This window comes from Mizuhopecten yessoensis, unplaced genomic scaffold, assembly GCF_002113885.1.
Source record: "Mizuhopecten yessoensis strain PY_sf001 unplaced genomic scaffold, ASM211388v2 scaffold9929, whole genome shotgun sequence".
Lineage (NCBI taxonomy): Eukaryota > Metazoa > Mollusca > Bivalvia > Pectinida > Pectinidae > Mizuhopecten > Mizuhopecten yessoensis.
In genome coordinates this window covers 59,266-72,621 of record NW_018408293.1, presented here as the reverse complement: position 1 = coordinate 72,621, position 13,356 = coordinate 59,266, and the positions used below count along the sequence as shown (strand labels likewise).

Here is a 13,356-nt window from a genome sequence, read left to right as displayed (position 1 = left end):
GTCACAGTTATCTCCACCTGTTACCTTTGTCTGAGATATCTATACTGGTTGACTGTTAACATTGATACATGGTATTTCCATTAATCAGTAATCTGTAGTTTTTAGCTCACCTGGTCCGAAAGACCATGGTGAGTTTATGCCATACCGCAGCGTCTGTCGTCCGTCGTCCGTCGTCAGTCCGTCCGTCAACTTTTCCTTTAAAACGCTACTAGTCATGAACGACTAAGCAGAGTTTGACCAAATTTGGTCAGAAGCATCCTTTGGGGTATGTGAGCAAATTTTGTATAAATGGTGGGTCTGGCCCCCCTGGGGGCTGAGGGATGGGGTCCAATAGGGGAAATAAAGCAAATTCTTTAAAATCCTTCTTCTTCTGTTGGAATGAAAGGATTTGGTCCATATTTGGTCTGAAGCATTCTTGGGTGAAGGGGAACCAATTTTGTATAAACCATGGGTGTGGCCCCCCCAGGGGCCTTAGGGGTGGGGCCAAAGAGGGGAAACATAGCCAATTATTCTTTAAAATCCTTCTTCGTCTGTAAGAATAAAAGGATTTGGTTCATAATTGGTCTGAAGCATTTTTGGGTAAAGGGAAACCAATTTTGTATAACCCGTGGATCTGGCCCCCCAGGGGCCTGGGAGGCAGGGCCCAATAGGGGAAACATAGCAAGTTATTCTTTAAAATTCTTCGTCTGTAGGAATGAAAGGATTTGGTCCATATTTGGTGTGGAGCATCCTTGGGTAAAGGAGAACCAATTTTGTATAAACGGTTGGTGGGACCTGAGGGGCGGGGCCCAATAGAGGAAATATAGGTAAAACCTTTATAGTCCTTCTACCATAGCGATTAAGGGATATTATTCTAATTTAGTCTGGAGCATCCTTAGGCAAAAGGGGACTCAATTTTGTATAATTGGTGGGTATGACCCCCCCCCCCCCCCTAGGTTGCATAGGGGTGGGGCTCTGTTTGAAGTTTGTTCTCGCTATAACTCAAGTACTGGATGGATCTTTCTGAAATTTCATATGTACTTACAGCACCTACTTCATACCAATTATTTTAAACATATCAGGTGAGCGATACCGGTCCTCTGGGCCTCTTTTTGACAGTTTACATTGATACATGGTATTTCCATTAATCAGTAATCTGTACATATTTTGATTGTAACACTGTTACATGGTATTTCCATTAAATAGTAATCTGTACATATTTTGATTGTAACATTGTTACATGGTATTTCCATTAATCAGTAATATGTAGTTTTTGACAGTTTACATTGATACATGGTATTTCCATCAAAGAATAATACAGCATGTAATGATAAATTATAGTTTATATATAACTGTGTAAGCCTTGCATTGCCTTGGCTGCTGTAGTTGTAGATGTGATAGTTTTGTTGTTATGTTTGCAATATCAAGTGTTAAGATATAAGGGTTTTCCCTTATGTTCATTTTTGTAATACCTTCTTTTACCGCATTATGGAATGTGTTCTTCTGTGAAGAGCGATAGTGTTTACCTATGCAAATTAGATGTCTTACCATATAAGGTATCGTAGTATATGTTAATTAGTCCATAGTAACTTTTGACCAATCAGCAATTACGTCTTAGAGGGGTGTTGGTATTGCCAGCTTCAGTTTCATTCCTCGTAGTGCTGGCAGATTACACTTGTTTGTTTTTGGCTTACATTTTACTTCATCAGTCCCAGTTATAAGCTTATCCTCGACTTTATACCTATATGTGAAGTTACACGGTGGATATTGTGACCGAAATATGTGAGTTTTGGAACTTTTCTGGGACTATCTACGTTGTCTACTCTTCACAGAACTTTCGCCATTTTGAATTACGACTGTTGCACGATCTCTCGATACCGTGATATTCACGGAAGGAACTGTTTGCGTATGTAGGTGCGTAGTATTCATTTGCGACTCTTAAACTGTACCTCCGTTCAACTCTACGCATATAACTACTGACGTATTTCCGTGTTGGAACTGTCCACTCAACCGTAGCGTGTGTGTGTTATGGTTTCGTATTATTGAGTGTATTTATATCATGGCCCCAAAACGAGGACGCCAGGCTATCAGGACGGCACCGTACGATCCTGAAATCTTAGAAAATTGGACATTTGCTAGACTACAACAAGAACTGCGGCAGTTAAATGTATCGTTTCAAGGAGGGACTAGACGCATGGCGCTTGTGAAAAAAGTAAGGGACGCACAAGCTGGGTTGGAGAGTGCTGGAGTTGCGCGATCCCATGTTTCATCAGGAGGTGCGCGATCCCATGATGCCCCAGTGCAAGATGGCGGCAATTCAGTTTCCGTACAGAACCTAACCAACCTGGTTACCAGCCTGGCAGAAAGTGTTTCCACACTACAGGAGTGTTATATTAGACTTTAACACAGATTGGAAGGTCCCATACCTGCCGTGCAACGCAACGTTCCAGCTGCCGCTTTCAGAAGGTTCCAAGCCGACTCTACTTTGACGGCAGGTGAGAGTTGCAATACACGTTTAAGATTTGGCTACGCAGCAGAGTCACTGCCTTTGGTTGAAACAATTTCCCCAACACTTAGACAACAGATAGTGACCGGTAGAGACGTCAACCTTGCGGCCCTTCTCATTCCGTACTACAATGGTCAATGTGAGCCAAGTGGTAACTCTGCTGAGAAAATGATCCCCGGCTTAACAAGACCTTGACCTTGAGCGAGTTTATTTTAGCTTTCGGCGTATACAAGCAGGTGATGTGCTCAGTCCATCCACACAGACGTGTCGAGTTGTATCTTTACGAGAGAGACATTGAGACAAACAGTGATCCTGAAAGTGTAAAGAAATTAGTGTCTCAGGAGGTAGAAAAAGGTTATTTGTTAGGCCCTTTCGATAGCATTCCATTTCCGGCATACCGTATCAATCCTATCGGGTTAGCTGAACATAAGTACTCAAAGAAAAAACGTCTCATCGTTGACATGTCAGCTCCACACAAGGACAACCAAAATCCAAGTCTCAACAGTCTAATTGACAAAGTTACTTGTTCACTCAAATATTCCACTGTGGATGATGCTATTCGCCTCATAAAAAGTGCAGGGAAAAATGCATGGTTGATGAAAACCGACATCACTGAAGCCTTCAAGCTACTTCCAATCAAACCAGAACTCTGGCCTTATCATGGAATAAAATGGAGAAACAGCTATTATTTCTTTACTAGACTTGTGTTTGGGAGTCGTTCTAGCCCTAAACTGTTTGATAACCTTTCGCAGGCCGTGTGCTGGATAGCTAAAAACAACTATAACATTAATAACATTCTACATTTATTGGATGATTCTATAGTTATTGAACCAGTTTATGTGGATGCTTCAAAAACCATGGAACGTTTCATGGCAGTTTTCAAGAATCTTTGCATTCCTGTGGGAGCACAAAACTGTGGGACCTTGCACCATGTTGGAGTACTTGGGGGTGTTTTTGGATTCTCATCTTAATGAATCCCGTCTTCCATTAGACAAAATCTCCAGAATCATTGAATTCATCGATTCATTTCAGAGGAAGAAGTCGTGCACCAAACGCGAACTTCTTAGTCTTCTGGGCCACATGAACTTCGCTTGTCGTTGCATAAAACCTGGACGTGCATTCGTTTCACAATTGATTTCACTTTCTACGAAAGTGCGTGAATTACATTATCATGTCAAGATAACCCAAGAGTGTCAAGCAGATTTACGCATGTGGTCTTTATTTCTAACGAATTGGAATGGAGTCTCCTTCTTCCTCTATGACCATGTCACAGCAGCCGCGGACATCCATTTGTATACCGATGCTACTTTAGAAGCGTTCGGAGGCATCTACCTACAGAAATGGTTTCAAGGTACCTTCCCTCCGGAACTGAAGACAACAGACCCCTCCATGGCCCTTTACGAACTATACCCCATTGTTATGGCTTGTGTTTTGTGGGGATGTAATTGGCACAAACGAAGAATTTTGTTTCATTGTGACAATGTTGCTACAGTAGAAATCATTTCAAAAGGGAGATCTAAAGTGCAGAGTATTATGAGACTTATGCGTAAACTCACATACCATTCTGCTGTGCATAACTTTGTAGTCCATGCAGTACATATCCCTGGTAAGCAAAATAACATTGCTGATGCTATATCTCGTTTCCAGATGAGCCGATTCAGGACATTAGCACCCCATGCCGACCAGTGGCCAGTATACCCTGTCTACCCATGTCATCTTTGACGATGAACTGAATAACAACGTTGCAAGGCTGTGGGATACCGCCCTTAGTGAGAGGACACTATCTACTTACAAATCAGGATTGAATTGTTTCTTGACATTCATTCTTATGCGGGGCATCAGCTACCCAGCAGAGTCTCTTCCTCCAGTTAATGAAGAACTTCTGATCCTATTCATGACTTATTGTCAACAAAACTTGCATTTAAAATATGACACTATTAAGCTTTACCTGTCTGGTATCCGTTTTTATTACATTCGAAATAACTTCGGTGATCCCATTGCCAACACACTTCGGCTAACCTACATTTTGCGTGCTATTAAGAAAAACCAAGTGAACCTTTCAACAAAACGACTTTCTATTACATTTAGGATACTTAAACTCATGTGTGATAAAATTTCCAGTAATCATGGTATGTTTGCACCTTTCATAGACCTTATGCTGTGTTGTGTTTTTAAGACAGCATTTTATGGCTTTTTGCGCTGTGGGGAGTTCACATGCCAAACCTTGCGCGATACTACTTACATTTGTANTTTTTCGGCGTTCATCAAAAATGGACCCCTATGGTAAGGAGTGAACATTAAAGTGTTTGAAAACAATGTTTTGAATCCTGTGCTCACCATGATTCGCTATTTAGCAGCAAGGAAGGCTCAAGGAGCTATTCTGACTTCACCTTTGTTTGTTGAAAATGTGTATTTTCCCAAACCACTGATGCGTCAGACTTTCATATCATACCTCAAATAACTCTGACTCGTATAGGTATCAACAGCCATGAATTTAATGGACATTCCTTTCGTATTGGTGCGGCTACCTCAGCGGCTGCCGCAGGTGTCCAGGATCATGTTATTCAGACCTTGGGTAGATGGTCATCTGACTGCTTTATTCGATATATCCGAACAGATCCTGCTACAATTTGTACAGCTCTGACTAGTTACTATAGTTATCATTTTACCTCCAATGTTATAAATAATTTCTCTACATTATTGGGGGCTCTCACTCTTATGTCGCACTAACATAATCGTTCCATTTTGGCTTTAAATTCTTGGGGAATTGTACCCCCAATCTCTTAAATATATTATTACTTCACTTTATCTGTAGCCAGTTTTCTCATGGTAAATTTAACAGATACATTCTCTGGGGTGGCTATGAGTCTAGTCGCTTCTCTGGATGCCTCCAGAGTCTAGTGACTTCTCTTGCCTTCTTCGGAGTCTAGCGTTTCCAATTCATAGTCTTTTATAGCTTCTCCATGGATATTAGGAGTCTGGTCGCTTCTCTGGAGTCTTTCAGAGTCTAGCTGCTTCTCTTGTTTTCTTTGGAGTCTAGCTCGCGCTCTTTATCAAGCTTCTCTGTGACTTCGCAGAGTCTAGCTTCCGTTAAAATCTTTTGAGAATATTTTGTTACTATTAGTAGGTTTGTTATAGAGTGAGGAGCCCCTGATACGCCAAATGTTTGCAGTAAGTTTTAGTACTTGTTCTTTGCTTGCACATTCATATCTGTGTCTTAACTCAAGTAATAAACAGGTTAACTCTTTCATTGTGTAAAGTTATGTATAAATCTGTACGCATTTTGATTGTAACTTTGTTACATGGTATTTACATTACTCAGTAATCTGTACGTATTTTGACAGTTTACATTAATACATGGTATTTCCAATAATCAGTAATATGTACGTATTTTGATTGTTACAGAGTGTTTTCTTTGGTGGTTTGGAGCCACCCCTAAGACACGAAACATGGCCTTTTCTTTTGCATTATTATCCATATTGTTCGTCTCATGAAGAACGTGAACACATCCGCAATGACCGCTACATCGAGTATCAAAACATCAGAAAGATCAGGTGAGCAAAACATCTTTGTTTAAGGGACTATACAGGGGACAGCTACTTCAGGGTCAATGTACCAAACATCTTTGTTTAAGTGACTATACAGGGGACAGCTACTTCAAGGTCAATGTACCAATCATCTTTGTTTAAGGGACTATACAGGGGACAGCTACTACAGGGTCAATGTACCAAACATCTTTGTTTAAGGGACTATACAGGGGACAGCTACTTCAAGGTCAATGTACCAAACATCTTTGTTTAAGGGACTATACAGGGGACAGCTACTTCAGGGTCAATGTACCAATCATCTTTGTTTAAGGGACTATACAGGGGACAGCTACTTCAGGGTCAATGTACCAATCATCTTTGTTTAAGGGACTATACAGGGGACAGCTACTTCAGGGTCAATGTACCAATCATCTTTGTTTAAGGGACTATACAGGGGACAGCTACTTCAGGGTCAATGTACCAATCATCTTTGTTTAAGGGACTATACAGGGGACAGCTACTTCAGGGTCAATGTACCAATCATCTTTGTTTAAGGGACTATACAGGGGACAGCTACTTCAGGGTCAATGTACCAATCATCTTTGTTTAAGGGACTATACAGGGGACAGCTACTTCAGGGTCAATGTACCAATCATCTTTGTTTAAGGGACTATACAGGGGACAGCTACTTCAGGGTCAATGTACCAATCATCTTTGTTTAAGGGACTATACAGGGGACAGCTACTTCAGGGTCAATGTACCAATCATCTTTGTTTAAGGGACTATACAGGGGACAGCTACTTCAGGGTCAATGTACCAATCATCTTTGTTTAAGGGACTATACAGGGGACAGCTACTTCAGGGTCAATGTACCAATCATCTTTGTTTAAGGGACTATACAGGGGACAGCTACTTCAGGGTCAATGTACCAATCATCTTTGTTTAAGGGACTATACAGGGGACAGCTACTTCAGGGTCAATGTACCAATCATCTTTGTTTAAGGGACTATACAGGGGACAGCTACTTCAGGGTCAATGTACCAATCATCTTTGTTTAAGGGACTATACAGGGGACAGCTACTTCAGGGTCAATGTACCAATCATCTTTGTTTAAGGGACTATACAGGGGACAGCTACTTCAGGGTCAATGTACCAATCATCTTTGTTTAAGGGACTATACAGGGGACAGCTACTTCAGGGTCAATGTACCAATCATCTTTGTTTAAGGGACTATACAGGGGACAGCTACTTCAGGGTCAATGTACCAATCATCTTTGTTTAAGGGACTATACAGGGGACAGCTACTTCAGGGTCAATGTACCAATCATCTTTGTTTAAGGGACTATACAGGGGACAGCTACTTCAGGGTCAATGTACCAATCATCTTTGTTTAAGGGACTATACAGGGGACAGCTACTTCAGGGTCAATGTACCAATCATCTTTGTTTAAGGGACTATACAGGGGACAGCTACTTCAGGGTCAATGTACCAATCATCTTTGTTTAAGGGACTATACAGGGGACAGCTACTTCAGGGTCAATGTACCAATCATCTTTGTTTAAGGGACTATACAGGGGACAGCTACTTCAGGGTCAATGTACCAATCATCTTTGTTTAAGGGACTATACAGGGGACAGCTACTTCAGGGTCAATGTACCAATCATCTTTGTTTAAGGGACTATACAGGGGACAGCTACTTCAGGGTCAATGTACCAATCATCTTTGTTTAAGGGACTATACAGGGGACAGCTACTTCAGGGTCAATGTACCAATCATCTTTGTTTAAGGGACTATACAGGGGACAGCTACTTCAGGGTCAATGTACCAATCATCTTTGTTTAAGGGACTATACAGGGGACAGCTACTTCAGGGTCAATGTACCAATCATCTTTGTTTAAGGGACTATACAGGGGACAGCTACTTCAGGGTCAATGTACCAATCATCTTTGTTTAAGGGACTATACAGGGGACAGCTACTTCAGGGTCAATGTACCAATCATCTTTGTTTAAGGGACTATACAGGGGACAGCTACTTCAGGGTCAATGTACCAATCATCTTTGTTTAAGGGACTATACAGGGGACAGCTACTTCAGGGTCAATGTACCAATCATCTTTGTTTAAGGGACTATACAGGGGACAGCTACTTCAGGGTCAATGTACCAATCATCTTTGTTTAAGGGACTATACAGGGGACAGCTACTTCAGGGTCAATGTACCAATCATCTTTGTTTAAGGGACTATACAGGGGACAGCTACTTCAGGGTCAATGTACCAATCATCTTTGTTTAAGGGACTATACAGGGGACAGCTACTTCAGGGTCAATGTACCAATCATCTTTGTTTAAGGGACTATACAGGGGACAGCTACTTCAGGGTCAATGTACCAATCATCTTTGTTTAAGGGACTATACAGGGGACAGCTACTTCAGGGTCAATGTACCAATCATCTTTGTTTAAGGGACTATACAGGGGACAGCTACTTCAGGGTCAATGTACCAATCATCTTTGTTTAAGGGACTATACAGGGGACAGCTACTTCAGGGTCAATGTACCAATCATCTTTGTTTAAGGGACTATACAGGGGACAGCTACTTCAGGGTCAATGTACCAATCATCTTTGTTTAAGGGACTATACAGGGGACAGCTACTTCAGGGTCAATGTACCAATCATCTTTGTTTAAGGGACTATACAGGGGACAGCTACTTCAGGGTCAATGTACCAATCATCTTTGTTTAAGGGACTATACAGGGGACAGCTACTTCAGGGTCAATGTACCAATCATCTTTGTTTAAGGGACTATACAGGGGACAGCTACTTCAGGGTCAATGTACCAATCATCTTTGTTTAAGGGACTATACAGGGGACAGCTACTTCAGGGTCAATGTACCAATCATCTTTGTTTAAGGGACTATACAGGGGACAGCTACTTCAGGGTCAAGAACAATTGCACCTACCTTTCCTATGGTTTCGGCTATAAGACAGTTGGTCAAACTTATTGGACAGCTGGTCAAACTTATTGGACAGTAGGTCAAACTTATTGGACAGCTGGTCAAACATATTTTACAATTGGTCAAACTTATTTGACAGTTGGTCAAACATATTGGACAGTTGGTCAAACTTATTGGACAGTTGGTCAAACTTATTGGACAGTTCATGCAGTTTATTGGACACCTGTGACATCATGGCTATGTTTTATGCATGAATAATTATTTCAATGATGCATTTGAAGATCAAAAAAGCTCATTCAACAGTTAATGGGCCTCCTGTTTACTCGTTCCTAGGGAAAAGATGACAGAAGAGGAACAAGAACAGTTTTGGCGCAAGATCCAATCAATTGTAGAGAAAGATGTGGTCCGAACTGACCGAACACATCCGTATTTCCGTGGGGAGGACAATCCAAACATTGAAGTGCTTAAGTAAGTACAATTTGTGTTTCTGACTTCTAAATATGAACCAATGCTTACACCTCAGTTTGTGGCTGGTCACCAGCAGATTGTCAGCAGATTGTCAGTTGGTGACATTAGTAGTCAGCTGTGTTCAATGCTTACACCTCAGTTTGAGGCTGGTCACCAGCAGATTGTCAGCTGGTGACATTAGAAGTCAGCTGTGTTCAATGCTTACACTTCAGTTTGTGGCTGGTCACCAGCAGATTGTCAGCTGGTCAGCAGATTGTCAGCAGGTTGTCAGCTGGTGACATTAGTAGTCAGCTGTGTTCAATGCTTACACTTCAGTTTGTGGCTGGTCACCAGCAGATTGTCAGCAGATTGTCAGCTGGTGACATTAGTAGTCAGCTGTGTTCAATTCACTAAGATCCTTGGTATCGCTGTTTTTCAAGAAGTACTTGACAAATCTTTCTCATGTGTCATGTGTAGTTTCCTCTTGGTATATAGTCATGAATATTTTATTTTTAAACCGACTGAAAAAGCAAGATGGCCACTAGACAGCCATCTAGGATTTTGAGATCCTGTCTTAAAAAGTACTCAATTGATGTTTCTCAAACTTCATATCTAGATTTCTTTTGTATAAGTTAGTTCTTCCTTTGTATAAGTTAGTTCTTCCTTTGTATAAGTTATTCCTTCCTTTGTATAAGTTAGTTCTTCCTTTGTATTAGTTATTCCTTCCTTTGTATAAGTTAGTCCTTCCTTTGTATAAGTTGGTTCTTCCTTTGTATAAGTTAGTTCTTCCTTTGTATAAGTTAGTTCTTCCTTTGTATAAGTTAGTCCTTCCTTTGTATAAGTTAGTTCTTCCTTTGTATAAGTTAGTTCTTCCTTTGTATAAGTTAGTTCTTCCTTTGTATAAGTTAGTTCTTCCTTTGTATAAGTTAGTTCTTCCTTTGTATAAGTTAGTTCTTCCTTTGTATAAGTTAGTTCTTCCTTTGTATAAGTTAGTTCTTCCTTTGTATAAGTTAGTTCTTCCTTTGTATAAGTTAGTTCTTCCTTTGTATAAGTTAGTTCTTCCTTTGTATAAGTTAGTTCTTCCTTTGTATAAGTTAGTTCTTCCTTTGTATAAGTTAGTTCTTCCTTTGTATAAGTTAGTTCTTCCTTTGTATAAGTTAGTTCTTCCTTTGTATAAGTTAGTTCTTCCTTTGTATAAGTTAGTTCTTCCTTTGTATAAGTTAGTTCTTCCTTTGTATAAGTTAGTTCTTCCTTTGTATAAGTTAGTTCTTCCTTTGTATAAGTTAGTTCTTCCTTTGTATAAGTTAGTTCTTCCTTTGTATAAGTTAGTTCTTCCTTTGTATAAGTTAGTTCTTCCTTTGTATAAGTTAGTTCTTCCTTTGTATAAGTTAGTTCTTCCTTTGTATAAGTTAGTTCTTCCTTTGTATAAGTTAGTTCTTCCTTTGTATAAGTTAGTTCTTCCTTTGTATAAGTTAGTTCTTCCTTTGTATAAGTTAGTTCTTCCTTTGTATAAGTTAGTTCTTCCTTTGTATAAGTTAGTTCTTCCTTTGTATAAGTTAGTTCTTCCTTTGTATAAGTTAGTTCTTCCTTTGTATAAGTTAGTTCTTCCTTTGTATAAGTTAGTTCTTCCTTTGTATAAGTTAGTTCTTCCTTTGTATAAGTTAGTTCTTCCTTTGTATAAGTTAGTTCTTCCTTTGTATAAGTTAGTTCTTCCTTTGTATAAGTTAGTTCTTCCTTTGTATAAGTTAGTTCTTCCTTTGTATAAGTTAGTTCTTCCTTTGTATAAGTTAGTTCTTCCTTTGTATAAGTTAGTTCTTCCTTTGTATAAGTTAGTTCTTCCTTTGTATAAGTTAGTTCTTCCTTTGTATAAGTTAGTTCTTCCTTTGTATAAGTTAGTTCTTCCTTTGTATAAGTTAGTTCTTCCTTTGTATAAGTTAGTTCTTCCTTTGTATAAGTTAGTTCTTCCTTTGTATAAGTTAGTTCTTCCTTTGTATAAGTTAGTTCTTCCTTTGTATAAGTTAGTTCTTCCTTTGTATAAGTTAGTTCTTCCTTTGTATAAGTTAGTTCTTCCTTTGTATAAGTTAGTTCTTCCTTTGTATAAGTTAGTTCTTCCTTTGTATAAGTTAGTTCTTCCTTTGTATAAGTTAGTTCTTCCTTTGTATAAGTTAGTTCTTCCTTTGTATAAGTTAGTTCTTCCTTTGTATAAGTTAGTTCTTCCTTTGTATAAGTTAGTTCTTCCTTTGTATAAGTTAGTCCTTCTTTTGTATAAGTTAGTTCTTCCTTTGTATTAGTTAGTTCTTCCTTTGTATTAGTTTTGTAAAAAGAAGCGTAAGGTGCAGAGTAAACAAATGTTCCAACAAAGATCCATAATATGTAGGGTATTTAGTATACAAAATATATAAGGGTATTTAGTATACATAATATGTAAGGGTATTTAGTATATATAATATGTAGGGTATTTAGTATACATAATATGTAGTATACATAATATGTAAGGGAATTTAGTATACATAATATGTAAGGTATTTAGTATACATAATATGTAAGGGTATTTAGTATACATAATATGTAGTATACAAAATATGTAAGGTATTTAGTGTACATAATATGTAAGGTATTTAGTGTACATAATATGTAATGGTATTTTGTATACATAATATGTAAGGGTATTGAGTATACATAATATGTAAGAGTATTTAGCATACATAATATGTAAGGGTATTTAGTATACATAATATGTAGGGTATTTAGTATACATAATATGTAAGGGTATTTAGTATATATAATATGTAGGGTATTTAGTATACATAATATGTAGTATACATAATATGTAAGGGAATTTAGTATACATAATATGTAAGGTATTTAGTATACATAATATGTAGGGTATCTTGTATACATAATATGTAAGTGTAATTAGTATACATAATATATAAGGATATTTTGTATACATAATATGTAAGTGTATTTAGTATACATAATATGTAGTATACAAAATATGTAAGGTATTTAGTATACATAATATGTAAGGGTATTTAGTATATTTAGATGGCCTTATCCCAATAAACGATCACGGATGTGAGATTAATAACATGTGAGTGAAACTGGCCAATCGGGCGTCTTCTTACTGAATAATTAAATTCAAATCCACCATTTTGTAGTAGTTTATGAATTTGTTTCCCAGGAATATATTGCTGAACTATGCCCTGGCTAACCCCCACATGGGTTACACACAGGGGATGTCGGACCTGCTGGCGCCTGTCCTCGCAGAGATTCAAAATGAAGCTGATGCTTTCTGGTGCTTCACAGGGCTCATGCAGCGTACACTGTTTGTCAGCTCCCCCAAGGACTCGGACATGGACCGACAGCTGGTATGTGGTCAAGTTCTTGTTTTTGCTAGCTCACCTGGTTTAAGGGCAAGTGAGCTGATGCCATAGTAGGGCGTCCGGCGTCCGGACGTTCGTCAACTTTTCCTTTAAAACGCTACTCGTACTGAACAGTTTAGTGGATTTTAACTTAATTTGTCCTGAAATATCCTCAGCCAAAGGGGATTCAAGTTTGTATAAACGGAGGGTGTAGCCCAAATGGGGGCAGAGGGGTTTGGGCCCATTAGGGGAAATTGAGGTAAATCTTCCATATTTTTAGGTCACCTGAGCTTTACATTATTACCTCACCTGTCCGTCGTCCGTCCGTCCGTCCGTCTGTCCGGCGTCAACTTTTTACTTTAAACAACTTCTTCTCAATAACCAAAAGGCCCAGGGTACTGATATTAGGCCTGTAGCATGCTGGGATAAAGGGCTACAAAGTTTGTTCAAATAAATGATCTTGACCCACTTTCAAGGTCACAGGGGTCAAATATGTTAAAATCTTCAAACAACTTCTTCTCAATAACCGAAAGGCCCAGGGTACTGATATTAGGCCTGTAGCATGCTGGGATGAAGGGCTAC

The 13,356-nt window shown here is 39.0% G+C and overlaps 1 protein-coding gene across 1 annotated transcript in view; it reads left to right on the top strand.

The window, feature by feature from the left end:
- The first annotated feature begins 2,038 nt into the window (after nucleotides 1-2,038).
- The window catches only part of LOC110459025 (TBC1 domain family member 16-like), a 47,944-nt gene continuing 36,626 nt past the window's right edge, over nucleotides 2,039-13,356 (top strand). Inside the window, exons 1-4 of the mRNA XM_021511046.1 lie at nucleotides 2,039-2,305; nucleotides 5,891-6,039; nucleotides 9,296-9,430; nucleotides 12,594-12,780. Coding sequence (XP_021366721.1) covers nucleotides 2,039-2,305; nucleotides 5,891-6,039; nucleotides 9,296-9,430; nucleotides 12,594-12,780 — 738 coding nt within the window. The remainder of the gene's footprint in view (nucleotides 2,306-5,890; nucleotides 6,040-9,295; nucleotides 9,431-12,593; nucleotides 12,781-13,356) is intronic.